The sequence below is a fragment of the Podarcis cretensis genome, assembly GCF_951804945.1.
Source record: "Podarcis cretensis genome assembly, chromosome: 8".
Lineage (NCBI taxonomy): Eukaryota > Metazoa > Chordata > Lepidosauria > Squamata > Lacertidae > Podarcis > Podarcis cretensis.
Genome location: NC_137177.1, coordinates 66,502,618 through 66,524,914, shown reverse-complemented (window position 1 = coordinate 66,524,914; position 22,297 = coordinate 66,502,618). Strand labels below are relative to the sequence as shown.

Sequence of the window (22,297 nt, the reverse complement as noted above, 5' to 3'; positions counted from 1 at the left end):
ACCGCAACTTGGTCAGGTTTTTCTTTTGTAATCTAGTGGTTCTTTTCTTTTTACACAGAGAAGCAAACTTTAACTGCACACGTCTGACAGATTATTATTGTGAACAGAATATGTTTTAACTGTTTTTCATTCTGAATTTGAAAATGGCTGTCACCTGCTCATGGATCTGCTGTTGAAGGGCAGCTAATGACAATAATAACGACAAGAGAAAGTTGCCTCCCGGTCTTAACAACCAGAGCCGTGCCTTTGAAGCTGCCCAGGAGGGGGTTGTGTGTGTGTGAAGCAGTCCCATTGCTGACAAGAAGAGCTGACTGTTCTCTGCCTTCTGCTCTTTTCTTAAGAACATAAGAATGTAAGAACAGCCTGGTGGATGAGGCCAGTAGCCCATCTATTTTTATTATTTGTTAGCCGCTCTGAGCCCAGCCTTGGCTGGGGAGGGCGGGGTATAAATAAATTATTATTATTATTATTATTATTATTATTATTATTATTATTATTATCATCTAGTCCAGCATCCCATGGCCACCCAGATTCCCCAGTGGGAAACCTGCAAGCAGGACCTGAGTGCAACAGCACTCTCCCAGAAACCAGAAACCATTAGCATTACCACTTCCAACAGTGGAGGCAGAGTAGCCATGGATAGCCTTCTCCTCCATGAATTTGTCTCATCCAATTTTATGACCTGTCTTCCTTTAACTCATGCATGCGTGTTTGTTTTTGTCGAAATCTAGGGGAACCAAGACGACGAAATCTCCGAAAACGAAGAGGAAGCAGGAGAGAAATCAGAGAGCGAAGGCAGCGACTATTCCCCCAACAAGAAGAAGAAGAAGAAGCTGAAAGAGAAGAAGGAGAAGAAGGCCAAGAGGAAAAAGAAGGAGGAGAACGAGGAGGAGAACGAAGAAGGAGGCTTAAAAGTAACCCTCAACTCTAGATATCTTGGGATGTGGCAACCAGCAGCTTGGTGCTGTGATGGGGCTGGGTAAGGAGAGGGCATCACATTAGTACTACAGACTAAGGCTCTGTGTACACATGCACTTGCGTGTGTGTGGTACCCATATGGGAACATCCTTGACCCAGCGTATTTGATGTTGAGTTAGCCATGGGCACCCAAACCTATCTTAGGACAGTCTATGCAATGGTTTTCTTCTCAAGTGTGTTGGCATGACGAGAGCTGATCCCTGGCAGCTTATGTCTTAGGCTTGCCATCACTTAGGGTGACCAGAAAGAACCACAGGCAACAATTGTTATCATTGTTTTGATTGTATTTGCCTTTTCCTCCAAGGAGGTCAAGGTGGTAACCATGGTCTTCCCACTCCTCCTTTAATCTCCACAACAACCCTGTGAGGTGGGTTAGACCGAGAGGCAGTGATGGGCCCCCAAGGTCACCCAGTGAGCTTCATGGCCAAGTGGGGGAATTGAACTCTGGTCTCCTAGCTCCTAGTCTGCCACTCAAACCACTACACAACGCAGGCTCCCTGTGCCCCTGTGGCTTGCAAATGGCCCTGTGGGTGGGCTTTTGAACTTCGTGGTTTCCACCAAGGACCTTTGGGGTGTGTGCTTCTTTGGGGTCCAGGGAAGGGTCTGTGATGCCCCAGCATTGTTGAAGCTAATCAGGATCAGGCCTCATGAGACACGAAGCTCCAAGAAAGTCAAACGGAACTTCTTAATGGAGCACGGTAGACTTGCAAGGTGTTTTTCTTCCCTCTGAAGAGGCACTAACCATGCCTCCCTCCCTTCTAAATCAGCAGCCACCAGAACGCCACGGGTACAAGGATGACTACAGTCAGGTGAGTGTGCCTGCTGCAACTTTGTGGGAAGGCGGTGGGGAAATGTCTGTGAATGGCTTAGTGTGTCTGGCTGTTAACCAGAAGGTTGGTGGTGCAAGCCCACCCAGAGATGGCTGTGGGCAGGATTCCTGCATGGCCCCTTCCCACTCTACAATTCTATGACTCCTCTGTGATGCTGTTTGCTAAGCATTTCACCCAGCTCTGCCTTGGAAGTTGCAGATGTTTGTGGGGAAGCTTCACTGTAGCCCTTGGCTTTCCTGCAGGAGCCCAAGACCTCGGCTCAGCTGATGGAGGAGTGGGGTCTGGATGATGTGGACTATGCCTTTTCCGAAGAAGACTATCACATGCTGACAAACTACAAGGCCTTCAGCCAGTTTCTCAGGTAGGTCATGCCATTCCCTGCCTGGCTTGATCTTGTCTGGTGTTTGTGTGTCTGTGGACTTGAACTGGTGTCTTGCATTTCTGTTAATGGTCCCTTCTGCTTCTTCTCCAGACCTTTGGTTGCCAAAAGGAACCCCAAAATCCCCATGTCCAAGATGATGACTGTTCTGGGTGCCAAGTGGAGGGAGTTCAGCGCCAACAACCCCTTCAAAGGCAGCTCAGCTGCTGCTGCTGCAGCCGCTATAGCGGCAGCTGTTGAAACCGTTGCCATAGCTCCGGCGCCACTGACCCTCAGCTCCCAGCAACTGCTGCCACCACCACCCGCCATCAGGAAAGCCAAAACCAAGGAGGGAAAGGGTAAAATGGGGTGGAAGAATGCGAATGGATGTGCTAGCTGTGATTAATAGAACAATGAGGGCTGGGGAAGTGCTAAGGTCAACAAAAGGTTGATAAAAAGTTGGAGAAAAGAGGGAGAGGGAGGGAGGGAGGGAGAGAGGGAGGGAGGGAGGGAGGGAGGGAGAAGCCCAGGAAAGTCTTGAGCCCTTGATAACTGCTGAATGCTCAAGTTAGGGAAGTATGTGGGATTTTAGGGCTCAGGAGAAGTAATGAAATTCAGGTGGTCTCCATTGCAAATGCCTCTATGTTCCTGCAGGTCCCGGCGTGCGGAAAAAAATTAAGAACACCAAAGAGATCAAGAAGAAGGGGAAAGGGAAGAAAGTAGGGGCTCTGAAATTCCGCTTTGGGGGAATTGCCAACAAGAGGAAAAAGGGCTCCTCGGTAAGTAAGCTCCTGTCTGTACTAAAGCCCAGTGTTCCTGGGCACGTGCAGAATCACTGCTCACATGCCTGGAACCTTTGCAATAACAGTGGCAGTCCCCTGACCTCCCCAGCTTTCTGCATCCTCCTGCCTGTCCCACAACTGCACTAAGTCACTACTTCTGAGACTGGATAGCTCTTGTTCAAAGAGAGGTGGGCAGTGGTCTAGGGGTGTGGAGGGTTGAAGTCCTGTTACTCTTTCTGAAGCTGGGTCATGGTCTGCAGAGTCCTGGGGCTGCCCAATCAGCATGAAGGGGGAGCTTTTTAGCCACTGAGAAGAGGTCTTCTCACCCTCTGGGCTGATTGGAGCCAATCATAGTGGAAGGAGGCAAGTCAGCCTCTGAGGATGGGTTCCTCGGGTTCCTCTGGAGAAGACACACAGGAAGAAGACCTAGGAGGAATTATTTTGTGTGCTCCAGGGCTAAGCATTTAGGTGCTTCAGTTTCAAGGGAACCCAAGTTCTGCTATGAACAGCATGGAAAACAAGTTGCTCCGCAAGATCATATTGGAGCACTCCAAATCTTTTCCCTGTGTAGGTTCACAGAAAATAGTAGATTGAGCTGAAAGGCAGCACAAGGAGATCTGCATTGATCACTGTAATGCATCCCTAATTACATTGTCTAATGCTAGAAGGTTGTTTCATCTCGAAGGGAGTGGTTATGGCTGGAGGCGGGTGGCATGGGCTGATGACTGGGAGGGTCCCCAGTGTCAGCAGTGCTAACCATGTGGCTTCCCTTCCAGAGCGAGGAGGAGGAACGGGAGGAATCCGACAGTGCCAGCATCAACAGCTCCTCGGTGCGCTCCGAGTCCTCTGCTGTTCTGGGCAAGAGGGGAAAGAGGCGGAAGAAGAAGAAAAAAAGTAGGTCATCAACCAGGTGCTTCTCTCGGGGCACACCAGGGCTGCCCATGGGGAGGGGCACAGCATTGGCTGGTGCAGGGCTTCATCCTGACAGGGCAGCACACCAAGAGCTAAGCACACACACTTTAGTAATGGAGAGAGTGCTCTTGTGCTCAGGTCCTGCTTGCAGGATTCCTAAGGGGCGCCTGGGTGGCTCCTGTGAGAAGAGGATGCTGGACTGGCCTGATCCAGCAGGATCTTCTGATATTCTTATGCAGGCATAGGCAAACTCGGGCCTCCAGATGTTTTGAGACTACAACTCCCATGATCCCTATCTAACAGTGGTCAGGGATGATGGGAATTGTAGTTCCAAAACATCTGGAGGGCTGAGTTTGCCTATGTCTGTTCTTATGTTTTGATGTGTCTGGGAAGACCAGAAGCGGTGGGTAGTGGCTGGGGCAATGGTGCCTGTGGGCACAAACTTTTCTGGGCACCTCCAAAGCCATTGAGCTCCCCCCTGTCTAGCTCACTGCCCCGTTGGTCATGGGAGTTTACATAGAGCTGAAGAAGGAAATTGGAAGAGTGACCCTTTTTGTCACTTCACCCTTCCGTTCTACGTGCTTTCCAAAACTCAAAAATCCGAATGAGCCCATGGGCCTAAAAAGGTTGGTGACCCCTGGGCTGTGTTGGCATATGAGTACAACGCAGCTGCAAACAAGCAGTTCGATGTTGGCATCACACGATGTGACTAGTCCTGGGAAAGAATGTGCTAGGCAGTTCTTATCAGGACGGTTCACAGGGATTTGTTCTGAGTGTAATATGAGACCTTCCGTTTGCGCATGTGTAGGAAGTCTTACTGAGATGCTAGGAGGAGACTGAGCTGTTTACAGACGTGTTTTTTACAGATGTAAAGACAGAAATAAATCGTAGATGATGTAGACTTTCTGCCTTTCTTCTTTCTCCTGCTGGTATGCAAGGAGCAAAGGGGGTGTGCATCTTCCACGCTGGGGGATGTCGCCTATCAATATCTCCCTGGACTTGCGGGGATGCCAGCCAGGGCAGATCACTGGTAAACAAGCTCCGGGAACCTGCGAGGGGGCCTGCTTCTCCCGAGGGGGCTTGTTTTCCAACATGCTGGAGGGTATCTCCATCAATGACTATTTGCCATGATGGCTTCCTGTAACTAGTAAACTGAGTGGCAATGGATGCCAGTCACTGTGGAACAATGGTGGGAGATGGCTATTGCTTCATGTCTTCCTTGTGAGCTTCACAGAGATAGCAGCTTAACCATTTTGGGAATATGTGCCCCCATCCCAGATCCTTGGCCATGCCAGCTGGCACTGATGGTAGTTGTGGTCTAACAACATCAAGGATGACCACCGGCTCTCCACTCCTGACATAAGCCTTTGGCATCAAGGTTCTTTCGGTTCTGAAACTAGTCCTGAAGCCAGGCTGATAATTCTTTCCCCACAACCATGTCTGCAGCTGATCAGCCACCACTGGCTCAATGACCTTGCCCACCCATCCCAAATGGTGTTTAAATGTTCTGTGTCAGTGTCTATAATTCATGTACAGTGGTACCTCGGGATACATTCGCTTCAGATTACATACACTTCAGGTTACAGACTCTGCTAACCCAGAAATAGTACCTTGGGTTAAGAACTTTGCTTCAGGATGAGAACAGAAATCACGTGATGGTGATGCGGCAGCAGCGGGAGGCCCTATTAGCTAAAGTGGTGGTGCTTCAGGTTAAGAACAGTTTCAGGTTAAGAACAAACCTCTGGAACGAATTAAGTACATAACCAGAGGTACCACTGTACAGGGAATGAGGCTTCCCTTCATTGCCGTGTTGAAAAACAATGCATTTGATAGCCAACAACGAATTCAGTTTTTTGTTGCTCTGTAGTAAACATCCATGGGATTAGGAAGGATCCTGGCAAAAAGATGCAGGAGGAAATGATTAATAATAGGACCCACAAAAGGGATGATGGAAGTCCAGGAGATTCCTTGGAATCTTGTTTTTATGATTTATGTTTGATATATCTCTGTAAAATTTTAATTTGAAAAAGCAAATAAATAAATTAAAAAGAAAAGGAAATATCTTGGCAATACTATAAGCTATGATGGCTATCTTGAATTATATTCATTGTTTTGATGGATTTGTTGTTGCTTGCTTTATATGCTGTTGTGTTTGATAGCATAGTGGTTGCAACGTTTGTTGTTTCTTAATGCTATTGTGATTATTGTGAGCCACTCTGAGCTCAACATTTGTTGTTGGAAAAGCGGGATGCAAATATTAAATCGACTCACCTCAACTAATTGAGGAATCACTGATAAGCAGTCCAGAATGATGTTTCCTCCACCTGGCTTTTGCCTTCCAGTTGAAGAAGGAGACGGCTATGAGACAGACCACCAGGATTACTGCGAGGTGTGCCAGCAAGGAGGGGAGATCATTCTCTGTGACACCTGCCCCCGGGCCTACCACCTTGTCTGTTTGGACCCAGAGCTGGAGAAGGCGCCGGAAGGGAAATGGAGCTGCCCACACTGTGTAAGGAAGTTTGGCACTTGAGAGTCAGCCGTTGGCAAGAAAAGGGTGTAGAATGTGCTTTGAGGGAGATTTCTAACCTGCATGGCAGACTATTAGTCCTGGGGCTAATTGCTGAGCTGAGGAAACTGAAGCACTATAATTCCCAGAGTGCTTAAACAGTCAACCCCAGGGAATTCAGGAAATTGTAACTCTGGGAGGGGAATCAGGGGCTCTCCTAGTACCCCTCAGAACCCTTAACATCTTATAATGCCCATAATTCTTTGGGGGACTGTTTAAAGTGGTATCATAGTGCTTTAAATGTATGGTGTGAACATTGCTATGATGAGGGGAAAAGTATCTAGCTTCGAGGATGCCATATGATAATCAAGCAGCTCTGGATATCAAATGCAGGTGTCAAATATTAGGCAAATATCTCTGCAGAGAATATCTGGATAGCTTTGGGTTTTTTTTTTTGTAAAACTGGTATATACCAATGAACATTCCAAGGCCAGCTCAAGTGGTTTACTTACTAAAATAATTTTACACACCCACCCACCCCTACCTCACAATATTTTATAAGAATTAAAAGTTATTAAAAATTAGGCCTGTATTTACTCTGGCATACGGAGTACTGTTGCTTGAAGCCAGCGTTGCATCATTTCTTGTGTTCCGCAGGGATGTGACATCACACTGGATTCAAACATATCCCCTTAATAAGGACTGGTTCTAATGATCAGAGCATAATGATTCCTTTGTTTGCCTTAAACACACATTCCATAGATGCAGTCTTTTATTTCATCCTCAGGGGGAGAAGAGACTTCACTTCCTAGAAGCATAATTTGTAATTTCTGTCAACTTGCACAAATATGTTTTGCCTGACTCGTGCCATTTCACCATCTTAAGCAAGCCAATAAATATGCCCCAGTTGTTTTAAACTGTCTGATAAATCTCCCAAATAATTTTTACTGGAGGCCATTGCAGAGGAGATAAACATGGCGGGCCCAGAGTTGGGATGTAAAACGTTTCAGCTCTGCCTTCCCCTTTACACCAGGAAAAAGAAGGCATCCAATGGGAGCCGAAGGAAGAGGATGAGGAGGAAGAGGAGGTTGGTGAGGAAGAGGATGACCACATGGAGTTCTGCCGCATCTGCAAGGACGGAGGGGAGCTCCTTTGCTGCGACACCTGCCCGTCCTCCTACCACCTGCACTGCCTCAACCCACCTTTGCCGGAGATACCAAATGGTGAATGGCTCTGCCCCCGTTGTACAGTGAGTGTTTTACCAGCCTTCCTCATGCCACCTGCTCCCTTGCGCCCCCTGGCAGTGGGGCCGGGCTTGATGCCGATGGCTCGGGACTTCCAAAGTGGGACTGGGACAGCCAGCAGCTGGCTCTCCTCTGCCAGGTCCTAGCCTAAATCCTGAGGTTCTCTTTTGCCCATATGCACTCACTGGAGAAGAACGCAAAAGCCCTGCCACCAGTCAGTCCCCTTAGAGGTGCATTTGGGGAATTTTGCCTGGCAGGCAGCAGGGGTTCCACCCTCTCTTTCCTGTCTTCTTTTTTAAAAAGTCAAATCCACACCAAGTACAGTGGAACCTCGGCTCCCAAACGCCTTAGGAGCTAAATGTTCCGGCTCCTGAACGATCGAAAACCGGAAGTGATTGTTCCAGTTTTCAAACATTCTTTGGAAGCCAAACATCTGGTGCGGCTTCCACTGCTTCTGATTGGCTGCAGGAAGCTTCAATCGGATGCCGCACCTTGATTCTCAAACTGTTTGGGAAGTCAAACAGGTTCCTGGAACGGAATAAGTTCGGGAACCAAGGTTCCACTGTAAAGTTTCAGAATGGAAAAGGCACCCCCCCCCATTATTTTTGTTCAATTTTCTAAAAATATATATAAGAAAGGTATAGTTTCATCTTTGCAGATCCTGCATCAAGAAGATGAGTCAAAACAACCCATCTTTAAGGGATCTTCCTACTTTATAATTCAGTTGCACAGTTTCTTCCTTCCTGTCTGGGGGGGCTAGAAATTGTCCTCACTCTTCCCCCTGCTTTGCTTCTTGGGCGACTCCACTCTCTTTGCCAGCTGGTTGCCCTGGTCTCCCCCTCTCCCTTCCTTTAAATTGGTAGCTCCTCAGGGCAGACAACCTTCTCCCTCCCACTGCACCCCCCAGGCTGGTTGTGTACTCCGTGCCACAGGCAAGTGAGACGTCCTGCGCTCAGATCTTGGTCTGGATCTTGCGGGTGAAGCCAATTGTAGATTGTGTGCGTCTCGCCCTCTTTCGTCCTCAGTGCCCGCCGTTGAAAGGGAAAGTGCAGAGGATCCTCCATTGGATCTGGCAGGAGCCCCCAGCCCCGCTTGCGCCAGCCTTGCCCTTGGTGGATCCAGAGCTGGCTGCCCTGCCACCGAAGCCTCTGGAGGGCATCCCCGAGAGAGAGTTCTTCGTGAAGTGGGCAGGACTGTCCTACTGGCACTGCTCCTGGGTCAAAGAGTTGCAGGTGAGTAGACAGTCCCAACAGGCCCTGAGGGGGAAGTTCTGCATGCAAAGCATACGGTCTACCCACTGAGCTACGGCCCTTTCTCAGCACTCTCCCTTTACAGCTGGAGCTCTACCACACGGTGATGTTCCGCAACTACCAAAGGAAGAACGATATGGACGACCCTCCAGCTTTCGACTATGGCTCAGGCGATGAGGACACCAAGATAGAGAAGAGGAAGAGCAAAGATCCCGAATACGCCAAGATGGAGGAGAAGTACTATCGTTACGGTATCAAGCCCGAATGGATGATGATTCACCGTATCCTCAACCACAGGTGAGGAGGTCCATGTCGCACCCATGTAAATCGGAATTGTTGGCTCGGGAAGATGGTTTTGCAAATGATTAGAGGTCAAAGGACAAGTTTTTGGCAGACTAGTCTTTGTTTATCAGTCTTATATCTGGGGATCTGGTGGATTAGCTGCAACTGCATATAAGATAGTTTAGTCTTTTTTTAAAAGGAAAACAGGGTCAGATGAAAAAGATGTGGATCTAATTAACAAAGTTTCTTCCATATTATAGTATATATATATATATAATTATTATTATTATACCAATTTTTGTCAGAAAACCACAGGGAGGTTTGCAACATACAACACAAATGTCATAAAATGATATCTGCACAACATGAAATATACTAAACAGAAGATTCTTAATCCTACTTCTAGAACATGTAATCTGAATCCTGAAATACTGTTCATTGGTGGACCGGGGGCAGGTTTGTGGCTCTGCTTTGAAAAACCAGTTGTGTCTTCTGCTTCCCAGCTTTGACAAGAAAGGAGATGTCCACTATCTGATTAAGTGGAAGGACCTGCCGTATGATCAGTGCACCTGGGAGGTGGATGAAATCGACATTCCGTACTACGAGAACTTCAAGCAGCAATACTGGAATCACAGGTCAGGGGGTGAGGCACTGTGCAGCATACGTTGATGCGGGGAGGGCAGCCAGGGGCCTAATGCATTCAGATAATCAGAGAATAAAATCACAGAATTGTAGAGTTGGACGGGGTCCCCAAGGGACATCTAGTCCAACCCACTGCAATCCAGGAATCACAGCCAAAGAATCCCCGAGAGCTGGCCACAAAACCTCTGTTTAAAAAACTCCAATAAAGGAGAGGCCTCCACCTTCCAAGGGAGTCTGTTCCACTGCCCAAAAGCTCTTACCACCAGAAAAGTCTTCTTCATGTGCTTAAGGCATATATAGCCTGCCCTTTAGCCAAAAGAGTCCTTAAGTAGGGTTGCCAATTTTGCCAATTTCCCCTTAAAATAGCTCAGAAATGGCAATTGTTATTTATTTGCAAACAACTTTTCCGTCCCAATTTTCACTGTTTGAAATATGGCAACCTTACCTTAAGAGTGGCTTAGAACAATCAGTGCTAAGATGGTCCCTTGTCTTCAGACACACAGTTTAAAGAGACATGACCCAAGAGGAAAAAAGAATGGGAAGGAGGAGGGAAAAGCAAGCTCAAACACTTCTCTGTTGTTATTATTATTATTTATTAAATTTGTATACTGCCCTTCATCGGGAGATCTCAGGGCGATTCACAACACAGAAATACAAGATAAAAACTTAATAAAAACAAGAGCAGAGAATGGAGGATATATAGATTCTGTTTCTGTGTCAGTTCTACATCCAGCTTTGCTCTCCCTCTTCCATTCCCATACTACACACCTATCCTTGCAATAGCTCTCCCTCCTCTGTCCTCCTTCCCTAAATCAGCCCCTTTGCCCTTCCACCTTTCACCAGGTGAAGTTGGAGGGTTTATGGATGTTCCACGCCACCCCAGCAGCTTAGCCAGCCCTGTCTTATTTCAGTATATTGAATCCAGGGCTCTTACAGCTAGGGGCTAGAGAGGTGCCCAATCCCACAGTCTGTGTTTACATCCATTTTGTCATTGGGTTCAAATTGACAAAGATCCCTTGCAAACGTCCTTCAGTTTTAATCTGAGATGCTATTGTTGTTTCTGTGGTTGTTGCAAGTGGCTGAAGAGATCAGCCAAAGTTGGCTTTGCAAACAGATATGCCATGTCTCTGGCGGATGTGTGTCAGTTTTCATAGCTGAGTGCTTGTAATGCCTTCTGCAGGTTCTTGTAATGCAGAAGGTCACAGGTTCAATTCCTATCATCTCCATGCAGGGCTGAGAAAGACCCCCTGCTTGAACTATGGAGAGCCTGGACAGATTGATGGTTTGACAAAAATGATGATCATAGAATTGTAGTGTTGGGAGGGACCCCAAGAGTCATCCGGTCCACCCCCCTGCAGTGCAGGAATCACTTGGTCTAAGGCAGCTTCCTGCACCACATTGAGTTTTGTGTTTGATTCCCTTGCAGGGAGATGATGTTGGGAGAGGAGAGCAGCCAGACCGCCAAGAGGCTGAGCAAGAAAGGGAAGAGGTTCAATGATGAGAAACTAGAAAGGCCTCCAGAATCGCCTCTTGTGGATGTACGTTCGGGATATGGAAGGGGGGGGGAGAGAGAGCTTGTTTCCCCACCCCCTCCTCATACGTTTCCTAGATGACATTTTGTCCCCCTTAAAAATGGTTATTGAAAGCTTCTTACACTTTCTTTCTCACCTTTTGGCCTGCTTCCGAGAGTTCAGCAGGCATTGGCTGCGCAACATCAGGAATGCCGTTGCAGTCATAAGGGCTAGCTGCTTGGTTTTAAGCAAAAGGAAAGAAAGATCAGCCCTTAGCAATTGCATTTTGAAGCAATGGAAGATTCAATTGCATACCCGTCTTTTTTTATTTATTAAAAAAGCGATGAGTCAACTGGAAATGTCTCCCATCGCTTGACGGCTTTAATGGCATGCCTTGTTTTCTTCCTTCCCCTGCAGCCCACAGTAAAATTCGACAAGCAGCCATGGTATATTGATACAACCGGTGGGACGCTGCACCCTTATCAGCTGGAGGGTCTCAACTGGCTGCGGTTCTCCTGGGCGCAGGGAACGGACACCATCCTCGCTGATGAGATGGGCCTCGGGAAGACTGTCCAGACCATTGTGTACCTTTACTCCCTTTACAAGGAGGTAGAAGTCTCTTTTGTGCTATCCCTGACCTAGAACCACAGAATCGTAGAATTGTAGGGTCATCTAGTGCAACCCCCCTGCGTAATGCAGGAATCGCAGCTCAAGAATCTCTGGCAGATGGCCACCCAACTTCTGCTTAGAGACCTCCAATGAAGGAGAGTCCATCGCCTTCTGAGGGAGTCCATTCCACCGTCAAACAGCTTTTACTGTCAGAAAGTCCTTCCTGATGTTTAGTTGGAATCACCTTTCTTGCAATTTGAATCCATTGCTTCAGGTCCTCCCCTCTGGAGCAGCAGAAAATCAGCTTGTTCCATCTTCCATGGGGCAGCCCTTCAGATATTTAAAGATGACCATCATAGCCCCTCTTGGTCATCTCTCCTCCAAGCTAAACAGACCCACAACCATTCTTCCTTACTTGGCCTCCTTTGCAAGGAGGTTGTTTATGGGGAAATCCTTCCCCTTTGCACAGAAACACCCCTCTTTCCCCGAACAGGGCCACTCCAAGGGTCCGTACCTGGTCAGTGCCCCCCTTTCCACTATCATCAACTGGGAGCGGGAGTTTGAGATGTGGGCGCCCGAATTCTACGTGGTCACGTACACGGGGGATAAGGAGAGCCGGTCTGTGATTCGCGAGAACGAGTTCTCCTTTGAGGACAACGCCATCCGGAGCGGGAAGAAAGTTTTTCGGATGAAGGTGAGCACTGGTTGGTGGGGAGTGAGCAAGCATCATTTGCTTATGAACATAGAAAGCTACCTTATGTCACAATGGACCACTGCTCCATCTAGCTCAGTATTGCTGACACTGGCTGGCAGCCAGGGTTTCAGGTGTAGATTGTTCTTCCCAGCTCTCCCTGGAGATGCCAGACATAGTGGGTTGTATCCAAAGTAGTTCTACACAGAGGCATAGCTATCAACCATCCCTTATTTGGCGGGAAAGTCCCTTATCCCAGTGCTGTGTCCCGCTGCTGTCCCTTATTGATGATGTCCCTTAAATTTCCCAGGTTTCAAAGGAAGCAGCTGCTCTCCCTCCCTCCCTGCCGGCCAGGGAGGAGGGAGGCTCCAACTGTGTTGCTTGGCTGCGTTGCTCACCCAATAAGGAGTCTAAGAACGACTGGGGGTGGAGCTTGCATGCCTTGTGCTTATCAATTTGGCCGCGTTGCCTGGGGACTCGCCTTTGCTCAGCACTTCCCAGTGGAGAGGTGATGGTGGTTTTCCTTACGGCATCCCCTTTGCTGGGTTGCTGTGGGAACCACCGCTTGAGGCTTCGTTTGGCTGCTGGCTGGGCTTTCTGCCTTTGGCTCGGAGGGGCTCAGAAGTCGAACATACCTGTGCCCGGAAAATCCCTTATTTTGGCTGCCGATCCCTAACCCCCCCCCCCCACAACTCGACTTCCTTTAGTTCAAATTTAAATACTGTCAGTGCATTCTTTGGATAATACATCTCTTATAGCCATTTCCAATTATTGTTCTAGCTTATACTTTACGTACTTAATCCATGCATATCAACATACTCTTTTTAGAGCAGTGTTTTTCCATATACTCCTCAAAACCTTGCCATTCTAATCTTAATTTTTGATTTGTCTGGAGCCTTATGACTGCTGTTAACTTTGCCATTTCTATAAATTCACTTAATTTACATATCCAATCTTCTTTTGTGGGTATTGTTTCACCTTTCCATTTACTGGCGAGAGCTATTCTGGCAGTTGCCATGGTGTATAGAAAGATTGTTTTCTTTTCCCTTGGGATATCCTTCCCTAATAAACTAGTAAATACGCCTCTGCTTTCTTTCCTATGGTGATTTTGAGCATCTTTTTCAACTCTTAAAGAAAAATCAATCTCTCAAGAGTGGTTTAATAATCTTTCACAGGGAACTTCTGAGAATTGTAGCTCTGTGCAGGGAATAGGAGATCTCCTAACACCTCTCATCACCCTCAACAAGCTACAGTTGGGGGGGGGGAATTAGAGTTTGAAGGGACCCCAAGGGCCATCTAGTCCAACCCCCTGCAAAGCAAGAAAGAATCTGTGACAGATGACCATTGAACCTCTGTTATGCCAAACCATAGTTAAAACAAGCTGCCGGTTCATAAGCCTGAAACAAACGATAGCGTCACATCATGGTTTGTTGGGCAGAAAACTAAGCATGGCTAGTCTGCTAGGCCAGGTCTATATGTTGAAGCAAACCATAGTTAGGCTTGAACCAAAGCTGACAGCTTTGTGTGTGAACCAGGGCCATCATGGAACCTCGGAAGCTGCCTTGCACCAAGGCAGAATGTTTGCCCACATAGCTCCATCTTGCCTATTCTGCTGGTTGTAGCACTCCAGACAGTGGAAGGAAGAGGTCTTCTGTTCGCTCCTTGTAATGAGAGATGCCAGGGAGTAAACCTGGGACATTCTGCATGAAAAGCCAGTGTGCTCTGAGCTCTGGGCCTCTCCCCAGATCACGCCTCTCTTGCTGGCGACATTGTCTCCTTGTTTCCTCTAGAAAGAAGCTCAGATCAAGTTCCATGTCCTGCTCACATCCTATGAGCTCATCACTATTGACCAGGCCATTCTGGGATCCATTGAGTGGGCATGCTTGGTGGTGGATGAAGCCCACAGACTGAAGAACAACCAGTCCAAGGTAGGTTCACCTTTTCAGGGCAGGTTGGCAGAGTTTGGTGCAGGGGTTGAATGACAGATGTGTTTCCCAAACGGCTGATAGCCGAGGCATGCTCCTTTCTGGACTCTAAATTGGAGGCACCACATTGCCTTTGCGCAAGAACAAGCTGGTTTGGGGAATGTGTAAAGAGACACAAGGTTACCTGTCCCAAGAGAAGCCAACAAGAACACCGGTCTCCAAATGAGGTAGATCATTGCTCTGGGGGTGCCTCCTAGAACCATAGAACTGTAGAGTTGAAAGGGACCCCAAGAATCATCTGCAATTCAGGAGGTACAGCTAAAGAATCTTTGAAGGATGGTGATCCAACCTCTGCTTTAAAACCTCCAAGGAAGGAGAGTCCACCACCTTCCAAGGGGGAGAGGAGGGTGAACTTGATGGTGGGGCACCAGTTTCCAGAGCAGCCTCTTAATCCTGCATCACATCACATGGGTTAGGAGGGTCAGTAGTCAGTGGCTTCTCTTTGAATGGAAGATTATGTGATGGTTCGACTGCCCAGATCCTTTGCCATAAGCTCTCTGTCAACCCCTCCCCTTTTCTCCAAAGTTCTTTAGGGTGCTCAACAGCTACAAAATCGACTATAAGCTGCTTTTGACCGGGACGCCTCTGCAGAACAACCTTGAAGAGCTCTTCCACTTGCTCAACTTCCTCACGCCAGAGAGGTTCAAGTGAGTATTTAAGGACGTCAGAAGACCCCTGCTGGATCAGGCCAATGGCCCATCTAGTCCAGCCTCCTGTTCTCGCTGTTGCCAACCAGATGCCCCCGTGGGAAACCAGCAAGCAGGACTCAAGCACAAGAGCAACTCTCCCCTCCTGTGGTTTCCAGCAACTGGTATTCAGATGCATTGCTACCTCCAGCTGTGACAGCAGAGCATAGCCATTGTGGCTAGTAGCCATCGGTAGCCTTTTCCTTTACAAATTTGTCTAATCTTCTTTTAATTCCACCCAATATGGTGGCTGGCATTGCCTCATGTGGCAGTGAGTTCCATAGTCTTAACTATGCATTGCGTGAAGGAGCACTTTTTAGAAAATGTCCAGAATCTTCCAACATTCAGCTTCATTGGATGCCTATGAATTGCTGTGTTATGAGAGGAGAAAGGCCACTTTCTCAATGCCATGCATAATTTTTTATAAACTTCCATCATGTCGCCTCTTCCTCACTTTTTCTCTAAACTAAAAAAAATCCTAAATGCTGCAAGTTATGCCCCTCCTCATGTACCTTCCAAAACAGATTTCCTCAAATGTGCTATTTTGGACTGCAACTCCCATCATCCCTAAGCTAGGGTTGATAGAAAATGTGTTCCCAAACAGCTGAAGGGCACCATATTGGGGAAAGCTGCTCTGTGGCAGACCATTGAACAAACCGTAGCTTGAGGCTGAAGCCACACCTTATGCTTTGTTTGGGACTGTGGATGTGCCTGTGGTTGGTTAGTGGTCTGCATGAAGACTTTGGAGTGACTGGGCTTGGTGTAAATCTTCGTCTTTCCACTTTGCCTGGCCAACCTCGCAGGGCTGCCTTCCTGCTGTATTTAAGGCTCTGTTTACCAGATGCTAACTGCAGCTCTTGTTTCGGTGGCTTGCCCACGTGCCGGAGAGCGGCCCTTCCCAACCTGCGCTCAGGTATGGCTGCCCAGAGCTCCAGCCTGGCCAGCTGGCAACAAGACCTTCTCCAGACATTGCCTTGAAGCCACCCAATGAGGCTGTGCAAGATGCGTCCTGCAGGCAGAGCACGTAGCATTTGCTGTGCTGGAGTGCCCTGGCTGCCTTTGCCAAGCCCTGGCTGCTCCATAATCCATCCTCTGCATCCACAGCAACCTGGAGGGCTTCCTGGAAGAGTTTGCAGACATCTCCAAGGAGGACCAGATCAAGAAACTGCACGACCTTTTGGGACCTCACATGCTCCGGAGGCTGAAGGCCGATGTGTTTAAGAACATGCCTGCCAAGACAGAGCTGATTGTCAGGGTGGAGCTGAGCCAGATGCAGAAGTGAGTTCTCTCCTTGCAAGACGTGCTGGGCCAGGCCATAGCACAGTGACTGAGCCCTATGGCCCTCAGCTTGGAAACTGGGGGGCAGGTGGGGTGCTTTTATTTGCAGTGGTCCTGGTGGCCACATGTTTCATCTGCATGTGGACCCCCACCTTTACTGATCCATTACCATAGTTAGAGAAATGGTGGGTGTGTCTATTATTATTATTGGCAAATTTATCATGCTCTTTAGCAGGAAAAAGCTCCCATATAAGTCCATAGTGACTTCCACAACAGTCCTTGTTCTCAGACTTGTAGTGGAAAAGGGAATGTGAGAATACCTGCAAGTCCCCACCCTCCACAAAAAACACACACATGAAACACAGACAGAAAACTCATTCCACCCATCCATCATTTATTATAGAGTCACAGGCCCGTTAAAACAAAGTAGACTGTTGAAACACACATGTCTTTAAGAGGCAGCATGACACAAGCATCAAGCATGATGCGTGAATTGCAATTAGAATAATAGTCTCATCTTGTGAGAACTCTGAGCAGAGAAGAAGTTTGGAAAAGCGAGCAACACCCCCTCAAGAAGGAGGCAGTGCTCCCAGCTGGCCACCCCCCAGAAGATGTCCAAAAAAACCCTTTAAAAAATGTAACAAGGGGAGGGGCCTTGGAGGGTGGTGGTGGATCCCATGAGCTACATTCACTAATTTTCCCAAGGCCGATGGTGCCAGCCTTTTACACACAGGGCCTCCACTTTCTTCTTCCCCCACGGAAAGGCCTTTCCAGAGACAGCGTGTTTGCCATCATTTTTCTTCCAGGAAGAGAGAGTGCTAGGGACTTGCTGTGTCCTTGTTTACTTACAGGTTGAGCAGGTGGGAAGCAGGGAAGCCCATGTGCTCCCTCAAAGGCCACTGCCCTCCTGCTCTATGGGGCTGCTTCTTAACAGCTGCTACCTCCAAAACTCTTGTTCTCTTTTGTGTTTTAGCCCCCCTCCCTTTCACTCTTCCTGGCAGGAGAGTGTGGCTTTCGTTCCAAGCTCCAGAAACATAAGCAAAGCATCACAACCTGTTGAGGAAGTCCTGGTAGCTTTGCAGATGTATATGATTGCCTAGGGAAATGCTCATATCCTACCCCCCCGCCCCACGCCCCATTCATTGGAGGATAGTGTGTCTAGGATCTCAGACTGAATCATAGGAAGGCACCCAAGTCTTAAGTTTGCTTGTGGCTGGGTGGAGATCTAGCATGCCCATTCAATACCCTTGCGAGTCATGGAACTGTTACAGCTTCCAGGGGAAGCCCAGAAGCCCCTTAAGTAAGATGCCCCTTCCCCGCTTGTGTTCACACAGGAAATACTACAAGTTAATCCTGACAAGGAACTTTGAGGCTCTGAATTCGAAAGGTGGAGGCAACCAGGTGTCCCTGCTCAATATCATGATGGATCTCAAGAAGTGTTGTAACCATCCATACCTTTTCCCCGTGGCGGCTGTGGTAGGTCTGTTTCTATTTCATGTCTTCCCCCTCCGCACCTTTGCTCCAAACCAGAGCTCAGATCAGTGCACTGGGTGGGTGGGCTTCCTAGACAGTTGCCCATCATAGAGTTGGAAGGGACCCTGAGAGTCATCTAGTCCAACCCCCTGCAATGCAGAAACCTCAGCTAAAGCATCCATGACAGACGGCCATCCAACTTCTGCTGAAAAACCTCCAAGGAAGGAGAGTCACTCCAGAGAGAGTCCAAATGGACCTAATAAAAGTGCCGCAGTGGGGCTCCTCTGTATGAATCAGAGTTGGTGGTCACCAATGTGCACCTCTGTCTCTCTTCACCATCTCAGTCTGGGGAGGTTCTGAACCTCTGGGTCGAGTCAAGGGTGGTTTGGACATGGACAAAAGGTCTGAAGCTTACTCCAGCCAAGGCAGAGTTGCTTTTGGCCAAGAGGCCCAACAACCCAGTGTTAAGGGGTCTGCTTGCTCTGGATGAGGTCACTCTCATCAGGTTCACCACTGGAGGTGGGAGAACTCCTTGACCCAACTTTGCTCTTTCATAAGAACATAAGAAGAGGCTGCTGAATCAGACCAATGGCCTATCTAGTCCAGCATCCTGTCCTCACAGTGGCCACCCAGATGGCACTCAGGAAGCAGGATCCGAGCACAAGAGCCCTCTTCCCTCCTGTGGCTTCCAGCAACTGGTATTCATTACTGCCTCCAACTGCAGAAGCAGAATATATCCCATAAACCTTTTATTTTCTTTATTCCATTTGCTTAAGAACTCTATGCATTTTTTACTCACAGTATCTTAAGCCAGCAACCAACAAAATGGGTTGTCTCTTGCTAAATCCTACTCACAGCAGACCCACTGAACTTAATTGGGCCCAGGTTAACCATGCCCATTAAATTGCATGTGTCTACTCTGAGTAGGACTGCTGTTGGATGTAAACAGTGTGTTTATCTGTTTAGTCAGCATTATAAAATATAAAATTTGCGAAGACATTCCTGTGACATTTTGGTGGGTTCTAACTACTGTGGATTTTTGATTTTTTCTTGTGGACCTCTTAAGTTATTCAGAACATAAGGACATAAGGAGAAACTGCTGGATCAGGCCAGTGGCCCACCTAGTCCACCATCCTGTTCTCACAGGGGACAAGCAGTTACCCCAAAGAGAAGCCCACAAGCAGAACCCAAGTATAAGAACCCTCTCCCCTTTTGTGGCTCCTAGCAATTGGTATTCAGAAGCATGACTGACTCAAGCACAGAGAGTTGGCTTAGACTGAGCAAGACCACTGGTCCATCCAAGACCGGGTGTGGCTTAATCTCTCTGGAGACACTTCTTGCTCACCCAGCGGCCTCCTAGAAGAGGTCATGTGCTGTGCAGGAGCTGTTCCCTTGCAAGCTAGACTTAGCCATACCCCACTCACTTCCCTTTGCTCTTAGGAAGCCCCGGTATTGCCAAACGGATCCTACGATGGCAGCTCACTGGTGAAGTCGTCTGGGAAGTTGATGCTGCTGCAGAAGATGCTCAAGAAGCTGAGAGATGGTGGCCACCGGGTGCTCATCTTCTCCCAGGTGTGAACAGGTCGAGCGGCAAAGGCTGCATCCACACGGCCATTTATTCCATTTCCCAAAAGAAACTGTTAATTTCCGCATCTTATTTGTTCTTCCGCATGATGTGAAAGCACTTCAGGAAAACTTTGGGAACGTGGGGCTTGTTTAGCGCTCAATTTAGTGTTATTTGAGTCTAGAAAGAAAAGGAAAAAATAAAATGTTTGACCAAGAAAAATTGTGGGAGTAAAGTGATAAATGTTTCAGAGTTGTATACCAGCGTGCAGTTACCTTCCTATTGTTTTTACAGGGGAATCCTGCAGCTGCCGTAGAGTGTATTCTGTTTCTGAGTACTTTGGGCTTAAAGGGACCTTTAATTGTTTCTTTTTATTTCAGGTGGTGCGCTCGCTCATGGTCTGATTATTTTATTTTAATTTTTTAATAGATGACGAAGATGCTTGACTTGTTGGAAGATTTCTTGGAATACGAGGGTTATAAGTATGAGAGGATTGATGGCGGCATCACTGGAGGACTGAGGCAGGAAGCCATCGACAGGTTTAATGGTACTTCAGTTTTGGCTTTTCCGTGTTCAAAACGCAGGTCTTGCTCTGGCCTGCAGGTGGCTGGCGGAGAGGCAGTGGTGGTGTAGTGGTTAGAGTGCCGGGCGAGGACCTGGGAGACCAGGGTTCAAATCCCCACTTGGCCTTGAACCTACCTCACAGGGTTGTTGTGGGGATTAAATGTGGAGGGGGAGAACCATGTAAGCCACTTTAAGCTCCATGGAGGAAAAGAGGGGGGATATAAATGAAATGAATGAATGAATGAATGCTGGGGAACCAGCTGGAGCTCAAAGCCACTGAAAGTTTGCAGGATTTGATGTCTTTCCATTGCAAGATACAAAGGATGAAGTGGTTTCTTTGTTATCCAAATGGCCAAAAAGGATTGGGGAATCATGTTATTTAGCTTAATTCTCATGGACTAGCACAGTTTTCATTCCAGCTTTCCATTGGTTAAAGAGCTACCTCTCCTGCTGTGTTGGTTCCCTGGGGCTCCCCCTGGCTGGCACAGTTTCATTTACTTATATGTCCCTGGTCCCTCTGCAATTCCTTCCTTTAGCTGCAGCTGGTTGGGGGCTGAACAGGCTAGACTGCCAGATCAGAAGGAGGCGAGCTCAGAGCAGAGTCTTGTCTGCAGGCTTCTGGACCACTAGAGCTTTTCCTCGCTCTGTTTATCTGCTTCTCACAGCATGCTAGCCCTTCCTTTGTGGCCCACAACTTGAAAACGATGGACTTAAGCCAACACAAAATGAATTTGCTTCTACTACTGGTGGAGCAGTTTAGCCAGCTCTGGTAGGGCTCTATAAACGCCCCAGAAAAGGTGCTCAGGTTGTCTGTTTCTCTCCTGCCTGCTTCTGGATCACCCCTCTTTGTTTGCCACTAACTGATCTTGTCTTCTCCCCACCCCCCTTGAAGTCAGTTACTAACCCTGACACTTCTCTGTCTCCCCACCCCTCTCGTCTCTCCCCACCCTCACCCCACAACCTTGTCGATTTTGTCATCCTCAGCACCCGGAGCTCAGCAATTCTGTTTCCTGCTCTCCACCAGAGCCGGAGGTTTGGGCATTAACCTTGCAACAGCCGACACAGTCATAATTTACGATTCTGATTGGAACCCCCACAATGACATTCAGGTTAATTCCGTCGGTTCTCCCTTGCTGCCTTTGTAACCCCCGGAGTAAAAGGCACCCCGCTCACACCTGCCATCTCCCAACCTCCCACCCTCCTCTTAGCATCCCTCGCCTCATTCCCCACCCCCTACCAATCTTGCTAGGGTCCCTCAAAAACTCCCCCCATCCCTGGCTCCAAAGCAAGTTGCTGGTGTTTCCTAGAAATGCATGCCTGTTTTTCTGACTTCGCTCCTCCTTCTCCTCTTGTATAAATCTTTCCTTCTCCCCCCTCTCTGCCCACTGCCATTTTCACAGGGAAATGTTCTGCTGGCTGGTTTTTGTTTTTGTTTTGCTGTTTTTCCTTTGCTTCAGCATTTGCTCCAGATGTTCCTCATTTTATTGATGGCTGAAAAATGAAGTTGCTGAAATAATTTGTTCATTTGGGGTGTTCGCATGACTAAGGCTGCATTCACACAGCGGTCTACTCCATTTCCCCAATGTTTTCATAACTGTTAATTTCCATGTTATATTTGAGCTTTCAAGCATAAAGGCCCTCTCCCCTCCTTTGGCTTCCAGTGTTCAGAAGGATTTCTGCCTCCAACCATGGAGGTAGAACATTGCCATTGTGGCTAGGAGTCATTAATAGTCTTCTCCTCCATGAAGGGTCCTCCATGTTATTCTGAAGCATCTCATTGTTCATCCATCCAGGCCTTCAGCAGAGCCCACCGGATTGGGCAGAATAAGAAGGTAATGATCTACCGCTTTGTGACGAGGGCGTCCGTCGAGGAGCGCATCACCCAAGTGGCCAAGAGGAAGATGATGCTGACGCATTTGGTGGTGCGCCCGGGCCTTGGCTCCAAGTCTGGCTCCATGACGAAACAAGAGCTGGATGACATCCTGAAGTTTGGCACAGAGGAACTGTTCAAGGATGACGTTGAGGGTGAGGTGGCATGGCTGTGCTTGAGGATCCATGCATGAGTGGGGAAGGGTGGCAGCGAAGGGGGAACCATGGATGGAATCTGGAACCTTCTGCATGCAAAGCAGGTGCTCTGCAACTGAGTCACAGT

At 48.1% G+C, this 22,297-nt stretch overlaps 1 protein-coding gene across 4 annotated transcripts in view; it reads left to right on the top strand.

The window, feature by feature from the left end:
* The window catches only part of CHD5 (chromodomain helicase DNA binding protein 5), a 59,346-nt gene that overhangs the window by 11,955 nt on the left and 25,094 nt on the right, over positions 1 to 22,297 (top strand). For all 4 annotated transcript variants that reach the window (XM_079986671.1, XM_079986673.1, XM_079986672.1 and 1 more), the window contains exons 3-24: positions 732 to 914; positions 1,746 to 1,787; positions 2,051 to 2,169; positions 2,281 to 2,525; positions 2,821 to 2,945; positions 3,725 to 3,842; positions 6,203 to 6,369; positions 7,400 to 7,615; positions 8,636 to 8,842; positions 8,946 to 9,157; positions 9,646 to 9,777; positions 11,211 to 11,322; positions 11,713 to 11,904; positions 12,398 to 12,598; positions 14,386 to 14,523; positions 15,106 to 15,227; positions 16,371 to 16,544; positions 17,879 to 18,020; positions 19,458 to 19,589; positions 20,011 to 20,128; positions 21,130 to 21,254; positions 21,939 to 22,170. In XM_079986671.1, the coding sequence (XP_079842797.1) occupies positions 732 to 914; positions 1,746 to 1,787; positions 2,051 to 2,169; positions 2,281 to 2,525; positions 2,821 to 2,945; positions 3,725 to 3,842; positions 6,203 to 6,369; positions 7,400 to 7,615; positions 8,636 to 8,842; positions 8,946 to 9,157; positions 9,646 to 9,777; positions 11,211 to 11,322; positions 11,713 to 11,904; positions 12,398 to 12,598; positions 14,386 to 14,523; positions 15,106 to 15,227; positions 16,371 to 16,544; positions 17,879 to 18,020; positions 19,458 to 19,589; positions 20,011 to 20,128; positions 21,130 to 21,254; positions 21,939 to 22,170 (3,454 nt within the window). The remainder of the gene's footprint in view (positions 1 to 731; positions 915 to 1,745; positions 1,788 to 2,050; positions 2,170 to 2,280; positions 2,526 to 2,820; positions 2,946 to 3,724; positions 3,843 to 6,202; positions 6,370 to 7,399; positions 7,616 to 8,635; positions 8,843 to 8,945; positions 9,158 to 9,645; positions 9,778 to 11,210; positions 11,323 to 11,712; positions 11,905 to 12,397; positions 12,599 to 14,385; positions 14,524 to 15,105; positions 15,228 to 16,370; positions 16,545 to 17,878; positions 18,021 to 19,457; positions 19,590 to 20,010; positions 20,129 to 21,129; positions 21,255 to 21,938; positions 22,171 to 22,297) is intronic.